The sequence below is a fragment of the Schistocerca gregaria genome, chromosome X, assembly GCF_023897955.1.
Source record: "Schistocerca gregaria isolate iqSchGreg1 chromosome X, iqSchGreg1.2, whole genome shotgun sequence".
Taxonomy (NCBI): Eukaryota; Metazoa; Arthropoda; class Insecta; order Orthoptera; family Acrididae; genus Schistocerca; species Schistocerca gregaria.
The window spans coordinates 616,430,770-616,457,451 of NC_064931.1; the positions used below are offsets into that span (position 1 = coordinate 616,430,770).

General features: G+C 37.2%; 1 protein-coding gene across 1 annotated transcript in view; it reads right to left on the reverse strand.

The window, feature by feature from the left end:
* Positions 1-4,751: 4,751 nt before the first annotated feature.
* LOC126298502 (facilitated trehalose transporter Tret1-2 homolog) overlaps positions 4,752-26,682 on the reverse strand; it is a 282,166-nt gene continuing 260,235 nt past the window's right edge. The window contains exon 9 of the mRNA XM_049989838.1: positions 4,752-6,115. Coding sequence (XP_049845795.1) covers positions 5,724-6,115 — 392 coding nt within the window. The 3' untranslated portion in view covers positions 4,752-5,723. The remainder of the gene's footprint in view (positions 6,116-26,682) is intronic.

Sequence of the window (26,682 nt, forward strand, 5' to 3'; positions counted from 1 at the left end):
AACGACTTCCTGATACATAAATCTATATTCGATGTTAACAAATTTCTCTTCTTCATAAACGCTTTTCTTGCCATTGCCAGTCTACATTTTATATCCTCTCTACTTCGACCATCATCAGTTATTTTGCTCCCCAAATAGCAAAACTCCTTTACTACTTTAAGTGTCTCATTTCCTAATCTAATTCCCTCAGCATCACCCGATTTAATTTGACTACATTCCATTATCCTTGTTTTGCTTTTGTTGATGTTCATTTATATCCCCCTTTCAAGACACTGTCCATTCCGTTCAACTGCTCTTCCAAGTCCTTTGCTGTCTCTGACAGAATTACAATGTCATCGGCGAACCTCTAAGTTTTTACTTCTTCTCCATGAATTTTAATACCTACTCCAAATTTTTCTTTTGTTTCCTTTACTACTTGCTCAATATACAGATTGAATAACATAGGGGAGAGGCTACAACCCTGTCTTACTCCTTTCCCAACTACTGCTTCCCCTTCATGCCCCTCGACTCTTATGACTGCCATCTGGTTTCTGTACAAATTGTAAATAGCCTTTCGCTCCCTGTATTTTACCCCTGCCACCTTCAGAATTTGAAAGAGAGTATTCCAGTCAACATTGTCAAAAGCTTTCTCTAAGTCTACAAATGCTAGAAACGTAGGTTTGTCTTTTCTTAATCTTTCTTCTAAGATAAGTCGTAAGGTCAGTATTGCCTCACGTGTTCCAATATTTCTACGGAATCCAAACTGATCCTCCCCGAGGTCCGCATCTACCAGTTTTTCCATTCGTCTGTAAAGAATTCGCATTAGTATTTTGCAGCTGTGACTTATTAAACTGACAGTTCGGTAATTTTCACATCGGTCAGCACCTGCTTTCTTTGGGATTGGAGTCTGAGGGTATTTCGCCTGTCTCATACATCTTGCTCACCAGATGGTAGAGTTTTGTGAGGACTGGCTCTCCCATGGCCGTCAGTAGCTCTAATGGAATGTTGTCTACTCCGGGGGCCTTGTTTCGACTCAGGTCTTTCAGTGCTCTGTCAAACTCTTCACGCAGTATCTTATCTCCCATTTCGTCTTCATTTACATCCTCTTCCATTTCCATAATATTGTCCTCAAGTACATCGCCCTTGTATAGACTCTCTATATACTCCTTCCACCTTTCTGCTTTCCCTTCTTTGCTTAGAACTGTGTTTCCATCTGAGCTCTTGATATTCATACAAGTGGTTCTCCTTTCTCCAAAGGTCTCTTTAATTTTGCTGTAGGCAGTATCTATCTTACCCCTAGGGAGATAAGCCTCTACATCCTTACATTTGTCCTCTAGCCATCCCTGCTTAGACATTTTGCACTTCCTGTCGATCTCATTTTTGAGACGTTTGTATTCCTTTCTGCCTGTTTCATTTACTGAATTTTTGTTTTTTCCCATTTCATCAATTAAATTCAATATTTCTTCTGTTACCCAATGATTTCTAGCAGCCCTCGTCTTTTTATCTACTTTATCCTCTGCTACCTTCACTACTTCATCCCTCAGAGCTACCCATTCTTCTTCTACTGTGTTTCTTTGCCCAATTCCTGTCAATTGTTCCCTTATGCTCTCCTTGAAACTCTGTACAACCTCTGGTTCTTTCAGCTTATCCAGATCCCATGTCCTTAAATTCCCACCTTTTTGCAGTTTCTTCAGTTTTAACCAACAGGTCATAACCAATAGATTGTGGTCAGAGTCCACATCTGCCCCTGGAAATGTCCTACAATTTAAAAACTGATTCCTAAATCTCTGTCTTACCATTATATAATCTATCTGATACTTTTTAGTATCTCCAGGATTCTTCCATGTATACAACCTTCTTTTATGATTCTTGAACCAAGTGTTAGCTATGATTAAGTTATGCTCTGTGCAAAATTCTACCAGACGGCTTCCTCTTTCATTTCTTAGCCCCAATCCATAATCACCTACTATGTTTCCTTCTCTCCCTTTTACTACTGACGAATTCCAGTCACCCATGACTATTAAATTTTCGTCTCCCTTCACTACCTGAATAATTTCTTTTATCTCATCATACATTTCATCAATTTCTTCATCATCTGCAGAGCTAGTTGGCATATAAACTTGTACTACTGTAGTAGGCATGGGCTTTGTGTCTATCTTGGCCACAATAATGCGTTCACTATGCTGTTTGTAGTAGCTTACCCGCACTCCTATTTTTTAATTCATTATTATTATCATTATATTTAAATTGTTGTACAAAAATCTCAAAGCAGAGTGTGTTGATTCTGACATGGTCCTAAAAAGCAATAAAACAAATGTTTAAATGTCGTGTATGTTTTTTAATTTTCATTATTGATACATTCATTATTTTGTGTATTCTTTTTGTGTTATAAAACTAATGTACTGCAGATATAAGAAAGAATCTTCAGTTGATAAACATTTTTCCTTTTATGTGGGAGAAAAAGGAGGTAACAATGAGTGAATTAACTCAAAAATAATTGATACAGGATGTTATTCATTTATATGTAAAAGTTTGATCACAATTTTGTACTGCAATGTTAAAAAAAATTTCTAAAACTCCTTTTTCTTGGAACTAACTCTAACCAAGATGGGTGCTTGCAGCACAGAACCATTGATCTGTGTTCTATGAATATTATGACTAGTTTCAATTCAACACCTACTTTCTTTCATTTTTCATCAGTAGAAAATTGTTTTGGTTATATGGAGAGTATTTTTCATGTATACTGTACCTTCAGGAAAAACTTAACAAATTTGTTGTATGGTAAATCATTGTAGTATTTCAAAACTGAAAATAAAACATTCTGTGTGCAGTTAAAATATTACAGCCATCAAACTGAAAGAAAACTTCAGATCAAAGTACACTTCATATATTACACTTTCTTGATGAATCATCTAGCTCTCTATTTGCAACATAATAGTAACTCTTATATTTGAGTAGCTCAGATGCAAAAGTTGCATTTTTTGTCAATTTTGAGTTGGACACAATGCTGTATAGATTTTTTCAGCACCTACACAATGGAATAGCGTTCAGGGTGCAGAACCCATTATAAACTGTAACTCTTCAGGCTTTCCCAGCGATCTAATGGCATCTTGGGTTGTCAGGTGTTCTACCGCATATCAGCGTCATACTTGCACGATATTTCGGTCACGTAGCTCATAACCTTCATCAGGTGAGACCTGTGACTGCTGCTCGACTGGACCTGGTCCAGTATTTATGCCTATGGCCTTCCCCCTCCACCAACAGCTGCAGGCGCTTGCTCTGTGGTCCGTGTCGGCGCCCGCAGTGGACAGAAAACGGAGCAGCAACGCTCCAGCAGGTCGCAGGGAATGGGCGCAGACCACAGAGGAAGCGCCTGCAGCCGTTGGTGGAGGGGGAAGGCCATAGGCATAAATACTGGACCAGGTCCACTCGAGCAGCAGTCTCAGGTCGCACCTGATGAAGGTTACGAGCTATGTGACCGAAATATCGTGCAAGTACGACGCTGATATCTGGCATAACTCCTGAGAACCCAAGCTGCCATTATAAACTGTTGAAAATGGCTGTAGAAAATGATGATCAGTTGCAGAAGTGACTAACTCCACGTTTTCTTTGGGTGCAAAGCTCAGTAAATGTCCAATTTCATTTCCTAGATCTTTTTGTGACTCTTTTAACTAAAATGCAACTTCCCCTCAATTTCTTCATTCTCTAAGATTTTTTTGATGTTTTACTAAGATGCAATTTGGAGTTTATTTTATTCCCTACAGTAACTTGTGATGTCAAACCATGAGTGTGTTAAAAAAAAAACCTAATGTTGAACATCCATTTTTGTTCTTTTTTTGAAGTTAAATAAATCAGTTTTTCCTGGTAAAATATTGTCATTTTATATGCCAGTTTTGCAGAATTTTCAGCTTTCTCTTTGAAAGTAAACATATTCTGTTTGCATTCATAATAATTAAATTCCATCCTCCTATCATTCCTTACATATCGCTGAGTAGCGTGTTTTATAACTGAATGTTTGTTTCATAATTGGACTGATATGTTTGCAAAGCCTGCTAACCCCATAAATCTGGTGCAAAAACCCACTAAGCCAATATTTCACTGAAGATTTCAATGTATAAAACATAAGTGCAGATTTCAGCCATTAATAGTGAGTCATTAATTATATTTTTACTTTTTTTTTAAAAAAGAAATAAAGTCTTTAGTTTTTATAGTTTGGATGGGATCAGTTTTTCAGAAATATTTGAGTTTCACTTATCATGCAGTTAGCGAATTTTGCATCAAGTCTACTCATTTGTTGTTTTGTATGATTTGCAAGTAAGGTGTATTCTGAAAGACAACACAGCAAATATTGATTGTGTAATCATTACATGAGATCAATATAGGGCATGTGAACTTAACTATGTTATTTTTCAGTAATGATAATCAGGTATTTTAATATGATGTTAAATTTTGAATTTATACATTTATTCTAAATTAGTGCATATCATAATTTGGCAATATCTTACATAAATAAAATCCTCACCCTTTCATTTTCCTGGTGAGTAATTAGAACACATTTGAGGTGATGTTAATTGCATTCGAAGACACCAGTCATTAAAAAAGGTTGTACAAATTTCGTCTCAAAATATTTGCCTGTTCACCAGAATTGTACTATAATTAAAACTGTTTTCCTGTACGTAATTCAATAAAACCACGATACTGAATTAAAATTAATGTGTACCTGGAAAATTCACTGGTCTTTCTAAAACAGAAGCAGATTGTGAGCTGCCTCCTCATTTAATCCACTCTCCTTCCTTTATTCCTGAACTCATTAGTAGTACAGTCACTATCACTTTCAATACACTCTTATCACAATCACCTATACTGAACAGTGTGTATTAAACAAAAGATATAATGGTTGAAGGAAGACAAGCCAAACTTTCACTAGTAATACTGAATTGTAAATTGGTTCCACACACTCCAAATATCAAGCATAATGCCACTCCTGCATTCTAGAAATGAAACCAAAAATATCAGTGGAACAATTAGATTTTCTGTTTAGAGGGACTTTACTTAGAGCTTCTCAACAGTGTTATTATAGTTAATTTTATTTTACTTTCCTGTATTCTTTGTTTATCAGACTGGTTCTGATACTTCACACAAGCCTCTCTTTCAGGCTTTAGATCATTGACAATAATTATTGTTACTTTGAATTATCAGAAGTATTTATGAGCATTCCTCTTCCTTGGGTGGTAACAGCCTTTCATTATAATTTTAATAAAGTAGAAAATATGCTGAAATTTTCCAGAGAGCTCTATGAAATACTGTAATTATATAATTCAGAAGTAAGAAGACTAAAAATCTTTTGAGTAATGTCATCAAAGGCTGCAGCAATACTGTGAGCAGAAGTTGCACACAATAGGCCAGTTGCAGTATGACAATTTCTGTTGTTTTGTTTTTAGCATTCCGAGAAATAGTTCATTTCACACTTCCTTTAAGGTATGTTCTTGTAATTCATAATTGATTTATTGGGTAAAGAGAGGTGTATTGGTATGATAATAGGTTGGAATGCAAAATGTATAATTTTTTTCATTTTTTTTCATGAAGAATTCTCTTCTCATACTTGTTATCAGTAATTGTATTATTGACATCTTTACTTAGGCAATGCAACTCCTCTGAGTGCTTTCAACATAAATAATACTGGCTTTTTAAATACAAAATACCACAGAAAATAGAAAGAAATTTGTACTAAGACTTGTTTCTGTTTATAAATTTGGTGCTGCCTCTCTGGCTTGTTTTCTTAGATACCTGCAGTAAAATATATTTTCTTTAAAGTACTGTTCAATGCTTGACAATGTGACACTATGGGTCTCAGGCAGAAAAATCCACACATGTACTGCTCCTAATAGTGACATGCCAGCAAAGAACCACTGCAACACATGTGCTCCACCAAAATAGTAGAGCATGTCAAAATAGCACTGGATGGCGGCAAACATAGCGAGGTACCCAAATGACATGACAATACCATGCGCAATTCCTCTTATTTCAGTAGGGAAAAGCTCTGCAGTCATGATCCATGGGATGCTCAACAGTCCTGACATGCTTGTGCAAACATAGGCCAGCACACAAACTACAGGAATCCAAGTTAAACCTCCTCCTGTAGGAAAAAAGAATAAAAAAATGCTAATATGTTCACAAATAATAGTTTACAAATAATAATAATAATAATAATAATAAATGTTGTTGTTATTATTCATTTCTTTATAACACTTTATTTTCCTCATTATGTGAAGGGAGTCTTCAGAATCTCATAGCAAGTTGCCTTACTGTACCTCATATGTTCTCAGAAATACTACATAGTGGGAATGACTGCTTAACTAAAATGTGGCTAAAACAGTACTTCAATCATTTAGAGAATAGTGAATGGTTTAATACTTTTTCTGTATCAATTTCTTATTTGTTTTACTATTGCTGAACACAGAAAAAATAATTCTTTGTTCATTATATTATGAGCTTTTAAGTAGAAGTGAGTCATTTATTTAGCTTTTTCTGTATCATTTTGTAGTTTGATATATAATTTATTGTGTTTGCAGGGGAGCTTCTGTAAAGTCTGGAAAGTAGGAGACGAGGTACTGGCAGAAGTAAAGCTGTGAGGACGGGGCATGAGTCATGCTTGGGTAGCTCATATGGTAGAGCACTTGCCCGAAAAATCCGGCAGACAGTTTTAATCTGCCAGGAAGTTTCATATCAGCACACACTCCAATGCAGAGTGATAATCTCATTCTGGTAATTTATTGTGTGTTTGTGTATTTATGAGGTCCAGACGTGTGAATATTAGTGGTGTAGTGTAAATTTATACTGTCTTTAATATGGGTTGGGACTGTGAATGCTGTGTTTGGATGTGAGCTGAGATGGAGACCCTCGTCTCACAGCTTCAGGCAGTGCTGGCTTCAGCCAAACAGCTTGAAGCTGTGGCCAGTGTGCATCACTGTGGGGTTCAAAGGGATGTCCAGCACATCCCACATGTCCTCTGATTGTTTCATTGCTGTAGTTGACCTGGTTACTGTCCACATGGATGTTAACCTCTCACCTGCAGTTGAATGACAGGTCATTTTGCAGTGTGGCAATTGGCAAAAGACTTCCAGGGAGACTGATGAAAAGTCCTCCTTGGTTAGTCTGATGAACATGTTTCAGGCACTGTCTGTGGATGATAATGATCCTGAGCCAACTGCAGTTGCTTGCCCAGTTTCAGAGGAAGCCTCTTGCTGTGCAGGGTCAGGGTATTCACAGCCGGTGAGATTATCAATGTTTAGGAGCTCTAATATTAAGTGTGTAATGGAGTCTCCAGGGGATATTGTTCCAGAGGATGTACAGAATTTGTTAATGGTACTGATAGCTGGCTAAAGCCATAGACAAGTTTAGCCAAACATTTTACCAAGGACTTAATGTTATATAGAAAAGTTAGACAAAATTCAGTTAATGGTAGTGAGTGTGTTACTGTTAGAAGCAGTTTATCTTATAGTGAAATTGAAGTAGACAGTTACTGTGAGTTAGGATACATTGATGTTATACCCAATAATTGAAACAAATTTATAATTGGTTCCTTTAAGTGACCCATGGTTCAGATGATATAGTTTCTGAAAGTTTCAAGGAATATTTGAGTCTCATTTTGAATAGGTATCCAACTCATACAGTTGTAGCTGGTGAAGACTACAGTCTGCCCTTGATATGTTTGTGAAAACACATGTTTAAATTGTGCAAAAGACATCGTGTAACACTTTAAGTAGTTATGGCCAAAGACCATTTTCCCACTCATTTTGTACGCACGTCATGGATACAGGAAAATTTCCAGTGAAAATGATATTTGATAATTGTTGCAGAAGTACAAGCAATGCCTACAGATATCTGTTAACAGCAAGAGTTAAATATATATGCATAAAACACAATATCAACATATAATATTTATAAATAATATTTAGTTATGCAGAGATGCATGGAGTGTAAATTAAAGGCATACACAAAATTAAACAACAAAGACTCATGAATAATCATTAGCATATTTAAGGGGAAATACCTACTCCAGTGTGCAGGAGCACTCAAGGGGCAACACACAGCAACCTTCTAGATTTAGGAGACATAACTGGAAGGGACATCATAGACATAACTGAAAGGGTCATCATGGTTATGTGATTGGAAGTGTCACCATCTTGAATTTTTAGGGTATATAACAAGCCTTGATGGCCACAACTGATCAATAATCTTTGGTAGTGGATAGTGTCAAAATGGCTTCCTCCAATGTGCTAAGCATCCCTCAATTATTATGGAAGAAAATGAGACCTGTGATGAATGTGATAAATTCTTCAAGCTCATCTCTGCAAGATATGGCATAGAGATGAAGCTAACATTTCTCCTACATCAGAATGGCATTTTGACAGCAAGAGGCACATTACAAAAAATTGGTAAGGAAGCACTAAAACCATTCTGAGAAAATATAAAAATGCTGTGGTTATACCACATAAAGTAGAACTGACGGACATTAAAACAGCTGTACAAACAGATGGGCTATCTGGGATACTGAATCACCTAACATCAAACCGTAGCTTTTGTGTGTAAGTACGTTACTAAGGGACAGCAGTAGGACTGTGAGCAATGGTTGGAACATGGAGTTTAATGTGCATCAACTCCAATTCTAGGAAAAAGACATATTCAAATGCAAGCCCAGGAGTGAACAACGATAGTGGTTACCATGTTACTGATTTTATGAAGCGCCCTGATATAATCTACAATAAAATTTTATGTCTTCCTTGGCTAAAGAAGACACAATTACCAGACTGCAAACTATGATTTATAACTATAGACTGGATGGTGTGTTTGATCCTGTGGAAGACTGTCTAAGTATTTCAAATGCCAACGAAAAGTATGAATGATACACTCCACTGTACTCTGTGCCAATCACTTCTATGTTACAAACTATTCGAGAACTTAAAGAACAGTTGCTGCAGTAACAGTATTTCTCAATTTGCCTGCATGATAGGTGACTGGGGTACAAGTAAACTTTCCAGACAATCCAAAATAAGAAAGATTGTAAACTATGTTCTATCTGCCTGTAATTTTAATTATTTACCTGTCAACTATGTGGAAACTAATACAGATTCCCATAAATATTACCTGAGTATTATATATAAGTGTATATTTTTCTCAAAATCAGGACACTGTTCTTCACAATACTGTCAATATTGATATTGCTGAACTAAGACTGGTCATGTGCTAATACAGAAATTGAGCACCATAATTTAGAACTACAGAAACTATGTAAAAAACTAAATCATGGGTGCTTGCTAGACATTAGCAAACTGAAACATGTAGAACATACCAGGCACGGACTTCACTTAAACAGAAATGGAAAGCTCAAGTTAGTGAACCAGATAACGGAAATTTGTAAGGAGCTGCATAAAACCACAGACACAATCATCTTAGATTATAATCAACAAGTTTTTTTTTTTTTTTGGCTCAATTTCAAGCAACATGATTTTACTGAACTAAACCACCTGGACTGGAATGAAGTAAATTGTTATCACAGTGCAGTGTTACAAATTTGTGTAATAATTCGACTGATTCAGAATACCATGTCACAAAGTGTTGTAAAATATCAATGCCCTTTAGGATAATGCATCTAAATGTGCAGTATCTTACGAATCAACTCAATTTACTGCAAGCATTTGTGGATGAGAATTCATCACATCTGTTAGTAATTACAGAATGTGGACTAAAAGACAATAAAATTGAGTATTACAAATTAGATGGTTATGTGTTAGCAGATACTTACTGCAGGCAACAACACAAAGGGGATGGGGTGGCAATATTTGTAAATGAACATCTTCCATTTAAGAAAATCTCATTTGTTGAACAATACTGCAAAGAAGGAACAATTGAAATGCCTGGTATTGTGGTCCACATAAACACTCATTGAAGCTGGTTAGCTAACATAAAGTTATTGGTATGTACCACCCACCAAATACAGATGTGTTGTACTGGCTTGATAGACTTAACTGGCCAATTAGACAAACAGGCCTCACTGACCTTAGCATAGTTGGAGACTTAAATATTGATGCAAACTCTTGCAGTATAACCTATTTGAAAATAATAGATATATTAAACTCATATAAACTCACAAATATACTGAACTGTGACATTAGAGTAACAGAGTCAAGCTCCAGTAAGATAGATTATGTAATAGTTGACAAAAATTTAAAACACTTTCAAAGTGTTGATTTTCATTACTCAGATCACTATTGTCAGATGTTAGAATATTTAAGGTTTGCTGTAAGAACAGCAACTAAGATAATTGAGAAGTGGATACTGAAGAGTACAAACATCAGTGCCTTCAAAACTAAGTTAGCTGAGGAGAAATGGGTAACTATTTACCAACCTAAAGGGTCAGAAAACACATGGGAAAATTTTTATACGACATTGCTGAAGCATTTTGACTGCTGCTGCCCTCTCAAAGAAATAACTGGGGTATGAACCAACTCTAGTCTTGAAAGCAATACTAGGCTGAAACTTACACCTAGGCCGATTAATTTAAGGCAGAATATATATCATCTTGACTATTTATGTAAGGAAATAAAGCTACACATATTTAAGGAAAAGTAAAATCAAGCCAAAAAAACTTTTAAGACAGACCTTTTACATTTGAGGAAACAGATAAAGCAATAGAGCATTCAGCCAACATAGGAAAGGCATCCTGGAAACTAATCAATAATCATCATAAAGCCACCAACAAGGGACAGAGTGAACCAATTAGCATTAGACACAAGGGCCACCTACTGAAAGATCCAAATGAAGTATGTAATTTATTCAATAAGCATTTTATCTCTCCTTTTGACCAACGAGCCCCTATTATAGATCTACAGGCTGGCACACCAAATGATGTCACGGATGGTATAGAGATGGAATTTATGGAAGTGAATCAACAAGAAATATTTAACACAGTACAAAAGCTAAAGAATAAGCAATGATCTGGATGGGATGGCATCTCAAGTGTGGTGTTAAAGAAATGTGCCAATGAAATAACTAAACCCCTTACCTGCCTTATCAACTGTAGTATTAATGAAAATGTATACCCAAATGCCTTAAAAATAACTGTAATTCAGCCAGTCCATAAGAAGGGAAGTAAAGAAGAAGTTCCAAATTGTAGACCAATATCATTCATCCCTACCTTCAGTAAAATATTTGAAACAATTATCCTATCACAACTCACATTTTTCTAAAGACACAAAATGCTTACCAAATCACTGCATGGGTTTAGGAAAGACCTAAGCACAGCCACTGCTGTTACCAGTTTCTTCTATGAATGGTATAGCAATATACAATGGGGTATGCACACAGCCAGAATAATCTTTGACCTGAGCAAAGCTTTAAACTCTGTAAACCCTCTGTAAACCATGAACTTCTCTTAAAAACCTGTGGGCGTACAGTATCAGTGAGCCACCAATGAAACTTCTATCCACCTATCTGGTGAATCAGAGACAGAGAACCAAACTTACACATCAAATTGACAATAAGTTCTTAACTTTTAAATCCACAAGTGAAACAATGACACAGTGAGTCCCTCAAGGCTCAATTATTGGACCTTTCCTTTTTTTAGCATATAATAATGACATTGTACACCCCATTAAATTGCACATTGTAAATTATTTCATGGTAAAGATTGTGAGGAACTTAAATTTTCAGCAAGTAGTGGGATACTAGAATTAAGTTCATATTTTCATGCACAAGAATTAAGGATCAATGTAAATAAATCTTAGATGCTAAAATTTACAACTGGCAGCTCACACCGCTCATGTGTAAATGAGATATGCAGTATAGTGGCAGAGGAAGTAAATGAGTGTAAATTTCTAGGGGTCCATCTATACTCAAACCTCTGGAGGATTAGCCACATTAACACTGTATGTAAAAAAAAAAGTCAGCAATGGGCTGTATCTTCTTGACCAACTGTCAAAAATGGTGCCCACTCACATGCTTAAAACTGTGTATTATGGGCCAGTCTATCCCCATATTAGCTGCTGTGCAGAAATATGGGGTTGTGCTGCAGACATTCACCTTAATAGAGTACTTTTGCTACAAAAAAGAGGATTAACAATTATACATGACCTAGGCTATAAAGACTCTTGATGTGATGTTTTCAGACAACACATGTACTTCCCATATACTCTTTGTATCTTTATAAATTAATTACTTTTTTGTCTCATAGAAAACTGAAGTAACTAAATGTAGTGATATATATGACCACAACACCAGGTCTAAAGAGAATTACTACCAACAAAGAACAAGATTAAAAATGACGGACCAGAGTCCATGTACTAATGGACTGATTTGGTATAATAAACAGCCAGAGTCCATGAAAAACAGCAATAAAATGCAATTCAGATCAACATTAAAATAATTCTTAATTGAAAAGTGTCTCTATTCACTAAACAATTTTTAAATGGTTAAGTTTAAGAGCTGTAAAATAATGTCTAAGAAAAATTGGCTGAGTTAATATATGTAAGATGTAATGCATTATTTTGACAATCATCAATTTACTGTTTAACTACTACTGTAAGGCCAAGATCTAAATGTATTTTATGTTTGTAACTGTACTTGTACAGAAATTATTATTTTAGGTGTAGCTAATGTATTATGTATACTCAAAAGAAAACTGGAAATGGAAGAAGTCAAAGTAAACAAGTACAGAGAGAGAGTGAGAGAGAGAGAGAGAGAGAGAGAGAGAGAGAGAGAGAGAGAGAGAGAGAGAGAGAGAGAGACAGAGAGAGAGAGAGAGAGAGAGAGAGAGAGACAGAGAGAGACAGAGAGACAGAGAGAGACAGGGAGAGAAAGAGATACCCTGAATTACTGGATCAAATCATCTCCAAATTTTCTTTCAAGAAGGTCTATACTTTTCTATGCATAATGAGCAGGACCTGCAACATGTTAGTGCTACATTGGTACCATTATATCTAGTGGTACATATTCCAATAACTACAGGAGCATACTTGTTAGGAATTCAAGATGCATATGGCTATTTATAGACCAATAAATGAAGCAAGGACCAATGATGTGATCCTTGAGAAGCTGGCGCAATACCTTTACAATTCAAGGACATTGCTTAGGCACTTCTCTCAGCCATCAAGGATTATCAACTGACCAGTAACTGAGATATTGATTTCCTCATGGTTTTTAAACGATGCTTCATCCAGATATAAACTCTTACATATAAATTTTCGTATATACGATCCTGAGATTTGTAACTGGTTTTGAAAGTCATTGCCATGAAGCTATTGATGGAGTGAAAGTAAGAAGTGTTAAATGTGTTTGAATGGGGTAGTCACTGAACATTCCTTTGGCTAATCCTACTCACACATAACAAGATGTCTTGCAGAGACATATGGCTTATGCATTGCCACTGCTAAAATGTTAGTTGCATTTACATCCTTAGTTACTGTTCTGTTTTGTTTCCACTTTCTCAAAATTATTTTATAATGTTTGCAACACAGCTTGAGAGGGCCTGGCACAATCATGGTACCGTTCAGGATACAGCCGTATACCTGCTCTAACAGTTTGGTGAAACTTGCCATAAATGAAAACTATGTCCACCTTTTCAACTTTCATGTACATTGTTAAAATCTGAGTAGCTTTGCAACAAACTGATTCTTACAACAGTAGACAGACTGATGAGCTTTAAATGTACAGCTAAACACATGAACTTTGGCTGTGCAATGTATTTGCTTACATCTGGTACAGTAGGCCAGAAATTTGTCGGGCCTTTTGGGCTGATGGTAGGGCAGTGGTTTGCTTTACTGCTGCCTTGTTACTGTTAGACCAAGTTCCACTCATTGCTCGAACAGTCCATGGGTGTACTGCCAGTCCATAGTGTCCAACAGGCACAATATTTTGGCGATCAGACATGTCACCATCATTAGGTGCACTGATGAACTGAACTCCTGGGGGCAGGCATCCATCTTAAATCCCCTCTCCTCGTGAGGTGTTCTCTCCGTGGTCCATGCCCGCACGTCAGCGGTTGCTGAGACACTGGCGTCGGCGTCAGTAGTGGCACTGGTGTAAGTGCCTCGTCTGTCCTAGTAGCCTGTTTGTTTCCTTTGCTGAGCATCTTTTTAATTAGACTCAATGCTGGTTCGCATGCCCTGCTGAAGTTGTAGCTGCAGTCTTGATTGTTGAGTCCATCCCTGGTAAGAATTTCGATAGACTCTCTAGTGGTGCTGTCCCAGTATTTAGATGTCTGTGCCAATACCCTGGTATGTTGGTAGTCTATTTCATGATGCGGTTGCTGAAACACTGGCGTCGGCGTCAGTGGTGGCGCCGGTGTAATTGCCTCATCTGCCTTAGTCGCCCATTTGTTTCCTTTACTGAGCATCTTTTTAATTAGACTCAATGCTGGTTCGCATGCCCTGCTGAAGTTGTAGCTGTAGTCTTGATTGTTGAGTCCATCCCTGGTAAGAATTTCGATAGACTCTCTAATGGTGCTGTCCCAGTATTTAGATGTCTGTGCCAATACCCTGGTATGTTGGTAGTCTATTTCATGATTTTCACACAAACAGTGCTCTGAGATTGCCAACATGTTGGGGTACCCAAGTCGAGTGTGCCTCTGATGTTCTCTGCAATGATCTTTAATGGTGCACACTGTTTGTCCAATATAAGTCTTCCCACATTAACATGGAACCTGGCATACGCCAGCCTTCTGCAAACTGAGATTGTCTTTGACACTTCCCAATAATGCTCGTGTCTTATGTGGTAGGTAAAAGACAGTTCCTACTCGATGTTTTCTCAATATTCATCCTATTTTCCCTGATAGTGTGACAGTAGATGGTATATAGGCAATGGCTATCTATTTCTCTGTGACTTCCTCCATTTCCACATGCTGTACTGTAGAAGTGGGGCAGAGAGCGCATCTGATCTGTCATTCCAAGTACCTGTTTTTCCAGAATACAGTTCTGAGGTGTTCCAGCTCTTGGAGCAGACTCTCTGTGTCAGAGATGGTGCGCACTCTGTACACCAGTGTTTTTAGCACCCCATTCCTCTGCACAGGGTGGTAGCAGCTCTCCACATGCAAATACAGGTGGGTTTGCATTTTCTTCCTGTATACCCCGTGGTCCAGGGTGCCATCCGCTCTTCTTTTGACCAAGATGTCCAGGAATGGTAATCCTCATTCTGCTTTGGTCTCCATAGTGAATTTTATGTTTATATGTATGGAGTTCAGGTGTGTAAGGAAGTTTAGGAGCTTGTCCCTTCCATGGGTAGAAAACAAGTAGGTTTTCATTTGGATGACGCCAAAGCTTCCTCCTTAAAGTGCTCAATATAGAAATTCGTGACCATCAGCAAGAGTGGGCTCCCCATTGCAACTCCTTCTGTTTGTTCATAGTATTCTCCATTAAAGAGAAAATATGTGGGGGTCAGAACATGCTTGAAAAGGTGAGTCGTCTTCTCGTCAAATTTCTGTGCAATAAGCTCAACTGACTCTCAAAGAGGCACCCAGGTGAATAATGAAACAACATCAAAACTCACCAGGATATCTGAGTCTTTCAGCTTGAAGTTGTTGAGACGTTTTATGAAATCCACAGAGTTACGAATGTGATGAGGGCATTTACCCACACAAGGGCTTAGTAATTCTGCCATGTACTTGGCCTGCAAATATGTAGGTGTCCTAATGTTGTTGACAATTGGGTGTAATGGCATCCCTTCTTTGTGGACTTTAGGGAGTCCATAAGGTCTTGGCAGTACAGGTCCTTGAGGTGTCAATTTGCGGCCTTGAGAAGAGCTCTATTCTTGTTCTCCACCTTCTTTGTGGGGTCAGCATTGATATTCCTGTAAGATACGTCATATAGCAGGCTCTGCATCTTCTCAATGCAGTCCTTATGGGAAAGAACGACTGTAGCATTGACTTTGTCAGCCGGTAAGAGAACAAAATGTCTGATCGCTGAAATATTGTGCCCGTTGAACACTATGGACTGGCAGTTCACCCGTGGACTGTTCGAGCAAGAAATACACTGAGAGAAACTGCAGAGTCAAGTTCCATTCATGTTCACTCACTGATGTCCTGTTTGTAAACTAGCATGTATCTTAGCAAAAACTGCACCTTGATATGTTTACCCATTCTGGGTATTCACTTTTGGCCATGAAAACTGAAACACCAGGAAAGATAGCTAATAACAAAATTATTTCTTTTATTTATTATGCTTGTATAGTGTAGCAGGCACAGTACGCAATTAATACTGTAGGTGATTTCAGGGAATACAGCATGCCAATAGAGTCAACATGAACTTGGATGATATTATAAATATGGGGACATCATTCCATGCTGTTCCAACTCTATGCTAAAGTTTCTCAATATCAGTGGATGGTGAGTGGTGGGAGGCTAGTCTATTGGTTACCTGGGACCAGATGTTTCAGTAGGTGAGGCATTAGGAGAAATTGCTGGCTAGTAAGGTTAGGTAAGGGCAGTATGAGCAACATTCTGTCTTGCATTACCTCATTAAAGGATACCTCAAAGTTAGGGCACAGTAATCAGCCTTAAACATATCAGAAATGTAATAGATGACAATGATGTGAACCCAATGGTACCTCCATACAATCATGCGATGTGCTGGGCTTATATGATGAGTAAAGCAGTCAGGCAATGTTTGTTCTCCTTTGAGCCTGCACACATGTATTCAACCATCATAAGACTGTACACAGAACTGGGACTAGTCTCAAAACACTTAGTGGTACCACCCTTGTGCCCATTGTTGTCACTGAACACACTTTTGTTAATATGCTTCTGCTGCTGCTTCAGAGGAAACTGCAACAATGGTTACTGTGATGAAATTCTGTGGTGTTTCAGATGTGCTCACACTGTCCATGTAGATTTCTGTATTGTTACAAACAGGCCTATTTCCTGACTTACAGTATGTGATGGGTCTGCACGATCTTGTGGAGCTGCGCAAATAGTATGCGTATCCTCTCGGGCACTAAGCACATAGAGTCATTTAGATCTTGCAGCCGGCTGGTGTGGCTGTGCGGTTCTAGGCACTTCAGTCTGGAACCGCATGACCGCTATGGTCACAGGTTTGAATCTTGCCTCGGGCATGGATGTGTGTGATGTCCTAAGGTTAGTTAGGTTTAAGTAGTTCTAAGTTCTAGGGGACTGGTGACCACAGATGTTAAGTCCCATAGTGCTCAGAGCTATTTGAACCATTTTTTTAGATCTTGCACAGCATTGATTATCGCCCTCCTCAAGCTATAGATTCCATATTTGTGTGGCACTGATGGGCTTCCAACCACTGAAAAGCATAATGTGATCTTCCGAAAAACAACAAATATTCAAATTGGACTTCTGAATGACAAATCAACACAATATTTCCTTATATAGAAACTCTACTTGGCACTACTCTTACTTATTTTGTGCAGTTGCCCTGAAATGCTAATTATTTGCATATGCAAGCCCAAAGTACACTTTGTGCCTGTTTGATATTCCCTACAAGCCACCTTCTTGATGTTGCAAGTATAGTGGCCAGAAGTCCATCTGGGATGGCTTGTCTTAGCTTTCTCACCCAGCACACTCATTTTTGAATTGGACTTCAAATGAAGTTTACATTTATCACAGATATATTTTTCTCCATTATTTATAGTAATTCATCTGCATCAGTGTCAGTTTAAACTGATATTTAATCTAGCAATACTAAGCATCTTCACCTTGCCTGAAGTTTAGTAATACACTGAATATACTGGAGTCTGAAAATGTTGAGCAAACATTTGTACACTTCACAATTGTTTTTAATGGAAGGAGAAACTCCTTTCTTATAAGGCAGTGCATAACCAATTATAATTCTACTGAAAAACCATTACTTTTCAGAGATCATCATCTTAATAAATTTACTAAATTTATGTCATCACTAGGCATCAGTGTCCACAGTGCGTTCAAAGGCCCCACAACTAGAGCCATCACGGCGCTAGTGCTGCAACAACAGTGCTGACAGCAGGTATGACACTACAGCACTGCCCTCTGGAACCAACGGAAGAGGCTGCAGTGTGATGCAAAGCATGCAGTGTGCTGCAATGCAGAATGTAAGATGTTGAAGAAGACACACCACAAGGAACCTGGAGACACCACTGAACAAGTGGGCTGGATTGACTTCACCATATGCTTGGGCAGCTGTGGTTGAGTTGGCAGCCATTAAGAAGACTGTGCTGGCCACACTATTGTAGTATGGTACATCTGGTGTGGTTTGCTATAGAGCTGTCTGTCCTGCCTGGTCTGGGAAGACATGAGAGAATGTTGAGCACCACAGAAGACTGCATATTGGAGGGAATCAGGCAAGCAAGCCAGCAGAATGGATTTTACAGTATGCCTGGGAAGCCACTGTACACTTGGTGGCCAATAAGAAGAGTGTGCTGGACAAGCAGTGGAGTTATGGCACAACTGGCTCTGTTTGCTATAAGGCTGTCTGTCCTGTGTGTTCCTGTAAAGCACAACTGGGGTAGTGTCTTGAGCTATACGAGTGTTTGAGTCATACAGCACTTCCCTAAGTTCTTCATGCATATTAATTATCTCACCAGTATGATTGGTTGTTTGTTCACAGGAGAGAGCAGATTATTTCTGTATACATACAGTTCTATTCAATGGTAGAGCAATCAATGCTATTGTGTGCATGCTCAGTCCTGTTACGAAATTACTCCTATTCCTGAGTATGGCATTTTGTTTATAGAGTGCAGTTGTGTTGTAGTACTCAGTGAACCACTTATGTTACAGTACCTGTTGGCAGCTCACATGAGAATGTATAATTGAAACCAGCCTTGGCACAGTTTCTGCTAGGGCACTTGGTATCAATCTGATTTCCTCTAGCAATGATTGTGTTCAAAACCTTGCTTCTTCTGATTAATGTTATTGTCACAAACCTACCTTAAGTAGAAAGTCTAAATTATTTGTTGTGTTTTCAAATTGCTTTGATACATGTTATGTCTGGTAACTTCATCAATAATTTATAACTGTCTTGTTGGCCAGGTTGTGTGTGCCACTTGAAAGAGCTTTCATGTGATAATTGTCACCATCATAGGAAGCTTGTTTGTAGTGCTCTGGCATAGGTACAATGATTTGTTTTGAGTCTTTTATGCATATTAGTATTTTTTATAAATTGTACTTATTTTGGTGGTTGGCTCTATGTACTTCCATTATCCCACTTGTTTTAACATGATGTGTCTACCCTTGGCTTCTGTTATCTGTTTTTGTATCTTTCAATGTTTATTTTAACACCCTGGAATTTTTGTCTGATTTAGATGCTACCACTCTGTTAATACTATTGAATGTTGCAACTCTATTAGAATTTTGGAACCTCACTGAAAAATTGTTTTTGACTTTCTATTGTTGAAAATTTTGAAGAGTATGGATCACTCACAGCTCAACCCAGTCTTCCCACTCCATATAATGCCACATTTTAGTGGCAGAGCATGGCCATGGACATGGAGAGCTGTGAGTGATAGGTAGAACTAGTTTATAACATATTTTGATGTAATGGTTACAGTGCCCCACCAAGGCAGATACTATGGTTTGGTGGTCTGTCTCAGTGTTTCCACAACGAAGGTGACTGGGATGGACCTGCATGAGGACAAGTGGTATATTCCTTCAAATAAGGAAAAAAAACCAGTTACTGGGGGAAGTGCTGGTGGAATGGTGCAATGACTCTGCGAGGTCTGCTTTTGCTCAGTGGGCCACCCCACCAGACATGCATCTGGGAAATGTGCCATCGCCCATATATAGTCGTTCATATTATAGTTATCTTCAGTTGTCACATGATTAGATTCTATGGTTTGAGTAGTGTCAATGGAGTAGAAAAGTGTTAGGGATCTTAAAGCTTATTGGTTGTTGCTACTGATGGTCTCTGGCCAATCAGAACAGACAATATGGAAGGCTATGTAGGAGATATTCACTAATGTACATTGCTGTTGTCAGTTCATTTCACGGTTAAAGATGGAGAACCACTTTTTTGGGGTTGTGTGGATGCATGTGTGCTTCTTTGTTGGTTGTTCCCCACTATCACAGTTAGAGCACCAATGGATATCAATGTCTGAGTCAAATCATTACTATCTGTAAGCCATGTTTAAGGGAGGAGATCATTTCATGTGGGTTTGCACAGATGTATGTATGCATCTTATTAGTTAAGCCTTGCTAATGGAAATTTTTTTGACTGTCTTTTGGCCAGGCTGAAGGGGAGTGACCTATGTACATTCAGTTGCATAGAGGCATGCATGTGATTTGTTGGTCAAATCCTACCAAGGGGGACTGTAGTATTTTAGGCTGTGCTAAGAGGGAAACTGGACTGCACTATTTACATGAGTGCATATATGCATATAAGTCAATTAGTATCATTAGGTTGGTTAATCCTTAAAGGGGAGGTGACTGTGCTCATGAATATCTAATATTTGGAGACCATAGGCAATGCTGAAGTGGTATACACCTTACGGCTCTTGAGCTATGTAAATTCGAGTAACTTGGATCTGGCTGTTACGTAAGGAGAGCTTAGTGCTATAAAGTGGGGAGGCAGCCCATGTCATCAAAGCAAGTGGATCCAACCAATGTTTGTATAATATAATTATTGATGTATGTGTTTTTAATGGAGATTGTTTGTGTATGTTAGTCTAATTTATTTAGGTTTGTTGATTGTTTGTGTATGTTAGTCTAATTTATTTAGGTTTGTTGATCTTTACAGTGGTACAGGCCCATGAAGTGAAGATTTTGTCTGTAAAGCCAAGTCTGTTTAAGCTCATATGGCAGCCTTCATGTTGATTAACAGGCATGTGCAAACTTCCCAGCCACATCACCCTTACTGGGTGGCTGCAGTTTTGTGGTGGGGAGCAAGTGCCATCACTAGACCTCACCATCCATGGTAAGTTCAAAGGCCCTGTGACTGGAGCTGTGGTGGCACCAGTGCTGCAAAGTGATGGCCCTAACAGGAGGTGTGACACTACAGCAGCATCCTCCAGAGCCAAGGAGAGAGGTCATGGTTGTGCTGCAAGTGAGAACATAGGGCATCACAGAAAGTGGACACATCAAAAGGAACCTGGAGGCAATGCTGAATGTGTGGGCTTGATTGATTAGACTGCATGCCTGGGTGGCCATGACTGAGTCAGCTGCTATTAAGTAGAGTGTCCTGATGGATCTGTCTCATTACTGCACACCCAGAGTGATTTCTGTCCAGCCTGGCATGGGAAGACATGAGAAAACACGGAGCAGCACAGAAGACTGCACATCAGAGGCACCCAGGAAGCACCACTAAGCAGGCAGGATTTGATGGAACACACGGGTAGCCATTGTATACTTGGTGGCCAATAGGGAGCATGTGCTGGCTGTGCAGTGGAGTTGCAGTATGTCATGCTCTGTTTACTATAGAGCTGTCTGCCTGTTGGTTCTTGGAAGGCGCAACTTAGGGCAGTGCCTTGACCAGTGTGAGTGTGTGTTACACAGTGCTTCCCTAAACTCTTGGTGCAAGTTGTTATTAATTAACTACTTGCTATTATGGGTAATGTGCTCATAAGAGAGAGAAGATCTATTTCTGTGTACATACAGTTTTAGTCAGTGCCACTAAGTTTGGTCATAAAATTAGTGCATTTATTCACTGCATTTGTTTCATAGTAATTATTGAACCACACGTGTTCCAGGTGCCAGGTGATGTGAGCATGTATAATTGAGACAAATATTGGCATATTTTCTTATAGAGTGCTTGTATCTCAATCTGGTTTCCTCTTTCAATGTATGTGTTATAAGCCTTGCTTCTCCTTGTTAATGCTCTCATCACAAATGTCCTCTAAGCACAAAGTCTAAATTATTGTGAGAGCTTGTGAAAGAATTTTATCATCTTTTTATTTCCAAACTGCTTCAGTATTGGTTATGTTTGGTAATATTGTCAAGAAATTTAGGTAACTGTTTCATTGGCCAGACTGTGTCTGCAATTATTTCAATCAAGCTTTCATGTAAGAATTCTCACAGTTATAGCAAGCATGTATGGGGTGTTCTGTCCTAGGTACAATAGTTTTTTTGAGTCAGTGATGCATTTTAGACTTTTTTATTAATGGACTTATTTTGGTGGGCAGCCCTGTGTAATTCAATTATTCCAGTTGTTTGCACATTAGGTGGCTATCCTTGCAGTCTGTTACTGTTTTTGAATTTTTTAATGTTTGTTGTAATCCCTTGGAAATTTGGACTACTTTAGAGATTATCAATGTGTTAATACTCTTAGAAGCTGCAAATTTTAAAAAAAGTGCCATTTTTAGAATTGTGGAATTTCATTGTAAAATTGTTTTTGATATTTCATCAATTGAAAATACTGAAGCATATAGATCACTCCTACCACTTCCTGCACAGCACAACATTTCAAACATTTTTCTGTATTATGGCTTCAGCTCTATAGTAACTAAGCTCTGAAATGTTAACTTTTTCAGTGATTAATTGAGAGGTATGTCTATCATGTTTTCCAGAGGAATAGAACAGGTTTTATCTCTCTATGGCTATACTTTGAGCAAAGTAGAGTATAATTTTGATTTGAAAACCTTCCTCTTAAGAGTTACATGCAACTTTTTCAAAGAGGGCTATAGAATAGCCTACCAAAATTTAGCATAAAAGCTACTTCTTTTCTGAAAATGGCATCAGTATGTTGCAGTTTCTTGAGCTTCTTTGTGTCATAAAATCTTAAAGGAAATATGAAATGCTGTGGGCTCTGGTGCAAATAAATTGCATAATTTCCATTTTCTTTTAGGCACAAAGACTTGTAAGTTATTTATAATAGTATGAGTTTCTAAAGGATTATGGTAGGAAAAATGGTCACAAAATCTTATTTGGATCCTACAATTTGACCTCAGCAATTAACTTTCCAACATGGGTAAATAAAGACAGTAGCATAAGGTTGTTTTTCAAAACAAGAAAATAACTGTATACTCAGTAACAAATGCTGTCTCTGATGATGAACAGTTAGGAAGATAAGATAGTGCTTTACAGTATAGATACTTTTCAATGGAAATCAAAATAACTGATGACTCCAGGATAAATGTTTTTCAGAATAGTTTACCAGAGAAGACCTGGGATGAAATTTATAATGACCCAAAGGCTGATATAAAATTAATATAGTCTCAGTTGAAAATAGCTTTCTGCATAAGTTAACATGGAACTCTAGAGGGATTAAAGCATCATATGAAAGGAAAAGGAAATGCATCTGTTTCTGAGAACAAGTAGAGATAATGTAGTAGTTGCTCATTTCAGAAACTACTCAAGATTCACATTATGTCAGAACTCAATATTCCTGACAACACACATCAGGCCATATGGAATGTAATGAAAGAAGAGACAGGATAACAGGGTACAGAGCATGACAACATTAGATGGAAATGGCTATAAATGGTCAGGCACAGATAGTGTACAAGTTTAATAACCATTTCTTATATCTAATACAAAATATAGGGACACGCAATTCAGGAGAAAAATAGCAGCAGTGTGTTGAAAAAGCAGCTCGTACAAAATTCACACATAGGTATGTATCACCAACTACTGGAATTAATAAAATTATGAATTCTCTTAAAACTAAATGTTCATCTACATTTGATGGTGTTCCCAACAGCTAACTCAAGGCATTTTACTAGACTAATTTAAACATGTCATTTTTAAACGCATTTAAAAGATATAAGAAAATTACTGACCTGTTTTACTATTGACATCATTTTCAAACATTTTTGTAAAGTGATTTACTCTTGAACAGTATCCCATATGAGCAGCAATAATATCCTTAGTAAATATATGGATTTCAGAAGAGTTGCTCAATGGGGAATGATATTTACTCATTCAGTCACCAAATTTTACAATTACTAAATAACAAAAAGTACTAGTCACTATTTTCTGTGACTCATCTAAGGCATTTAACTATATGAATCACAATATTCTCCTAGATAAATTGAGGTTATATGGAATCGATGGTTTAGTCTTACAATGGATAATGTCACATCTGCCCAAAGGAATGCAGAAAGTTGAATTTAGTAATTCAGCCAATGTGATCAGGGGAGATACTACTGACTGGGCAGAAGTAATGTACGGGGTTCCCAAGGCTCAATCTTAGGTCCACCATTGTTCCTCTTCTATGTAAACAACATGCTATCTAATATACAATGTGCAGAATCAGTTCTTTTTGCAGGTAGAAATAGTATTGTAAAGAAACCACACACACAACCAACAACGGATTATGGATTAAATGCCAAACAATACTCTTAAAAGCATTATTAACTGGTTTTCTGCAAATGGTCTCACACCGAATTTCAAAAGGACACATCATGTTCAATTCTGTACATCTAGAAATACTTTACCAAAGATCAGTGTAACATGTGGTGAGGAAATAATACATAGAGTGGAAACTTAAAAAAATGTAAGTGTCTATACTGATGAGAATTTAAACAGGAAAAGCACATTTTGGAACTCCTAAAACAACTTAGCTCAGCTACATATGCACTTAGAATCATTGCAAATTTTGGGGAATGACAAATCAGTAAGTTGGCACAGTTTATATATTTTCATTCAGTGTCATATGGAATAATGTTTTGGGTTAGCTCCTCTTTAAGAAGGAAAGTGTTCCTTTCTCAAAAACTTACTGTAAGAATAATATATGGTTCCCACCATCATCTAGTAGACATCTGTTTATGGAGCTATGCATTTTGACTACTACTTGACAGAATATTTATTCTCTCATGATGTTTGATGTATGTAATCTGCTGCAGTTCAAAAAGAACAATGATGTACATAATTACAATACCAGAAGAAAAAGTCATTCGCTACCTCACATTAAGATTGTCTTTAGAATTAAAAGGGATGCACAATGCTGCAACCATAATATTTGATCGTTTACCCATTGATAGAAACTGCCTGACAGACAACAAAGTAAAATTTGAAAACAAAGTGAAAAAGTTTGTCCTTGAGAACATGTGTTCTGTAAAATTTTGTGAGCTTGTGTGTAAAAGGTGGTGGGTAGAAATCTCTAACTTGTATCTATATATTTTTTAAAAGAAACTTGTGAATGGCCAGCATGTAGCCATATTTACAAATTAATTTCTTACTTGAATGTAAAATCACGTATTCCACAGTATTATAATTTATTGTCCAAATTATCCACGGAACATTAAACTATCTATCTAACTAAATGACTCATTGTGTATAAAATTGTCATGTAGATGTATGCATGTTTTTCATCTTTTCGCTCACTATAATTCTTTTTTTTTACTGTGCAAAATTATGCTCAATACATGTTTTTAAGATATGACCTATTTCTATTAATGGTATGAACTCCTCACATAAGATATTTGCATAATGTGAATTATTTTACTCAGTCATGTGGAAATGCATTAAAATTTCAAGAAAACAAGATGAAAACCATGAATAATTTATATTTTTGTATAATTTTATTTCTCATTTTAACTTTTACCTTGTGAGATTTCCAGAAATACGACAGATACAAGTAATTAAAGCATTAGGAGTATTTGAAGTGTGAAATAGAGAAGTGAAGAACTGTCCTCATATGCTCATTATGTATCTACCTCTCAAGTGGAAAGAATTAACGATGTTTGTTTGCAATGACCTTATTTCAGATGAGAGTAAGTTGAATATTTTATAGTACTGATATCATCTGATACTAACCTACAGCATACCAAGCAGGGTACTACAGAACTCCAATATAGCTACTACATTATTTTTAGCTGGTGGAAATAATTTATACTCTTCAGACAATGCGAGACTGTTAAAATGTCCCCACTAAACACTGCAACTTTTGAATTTTTTCATGTAAATTTATCTATACAATACATAATTGTAATGTTTATGGGGGTCCTTAGGGATCCCACTTCCAATTGATGAGAAAAGATGCACACTGTAGAAAGTTATGTTGATATAAGTGTGAAATGAGTATTTTAAATTTTAATGCATTGTTGTGTGTAATAATGGTCCATCAGATATTTTTCTCTGTTAGTCATTTCCTTCAGTTCTGTTGCTAGACTATATTATGTTTCAAAATAAACTTGTCAAAAAAATGAAATTTAGAGAAGAAACATGGTTTACACAGTGAATGAGAGATAGAAGAAGTAATACAAATAATAGATGCAATATCAGAAGCAGAAGATAGTGATGTGGAGTCTGTGTGTTCAGAAATAGAAAATAATGTGGAGTCTGTGAGTTCAGAAATAGAAAATAATGTGGAAGGAATGGACATGGCTGAAGATGTTATTGAAGTAAGGGACAATGAAGAAGTGATTGATGAGATTCAAATGCTAAAGAGACCTACATACATGATGAAAATGGAATGATATGACAGTCAATGTACAAATAACCAAGCAGGAATCAGAAACAGGATATTCTGTCTAAATATAGTGGTTTCTTAGTGACTTTCAGGAGTGTGTCTTCTATTATGGAGATTTTCATGTTGTTCATTAGAACTAATATAGTAGAAAAAGTTGTAAAATACACAAACCTAAAAGCAGAGACAGTCTGCAATTTATGGAATGTGACTCTTCTTTTTAATATATGTAATTGGATTCCAACAAGTACAACAGAAATGTTCGGTTACATAGGGCTCTTTGTAATTATGGAAGCACTGAAAGCTAAAAGATAACCATATGCAACAAAGGAAAATATTCCCAGCTTTATTTTCAAGAAATAGGTTTTCTGAACTTCTT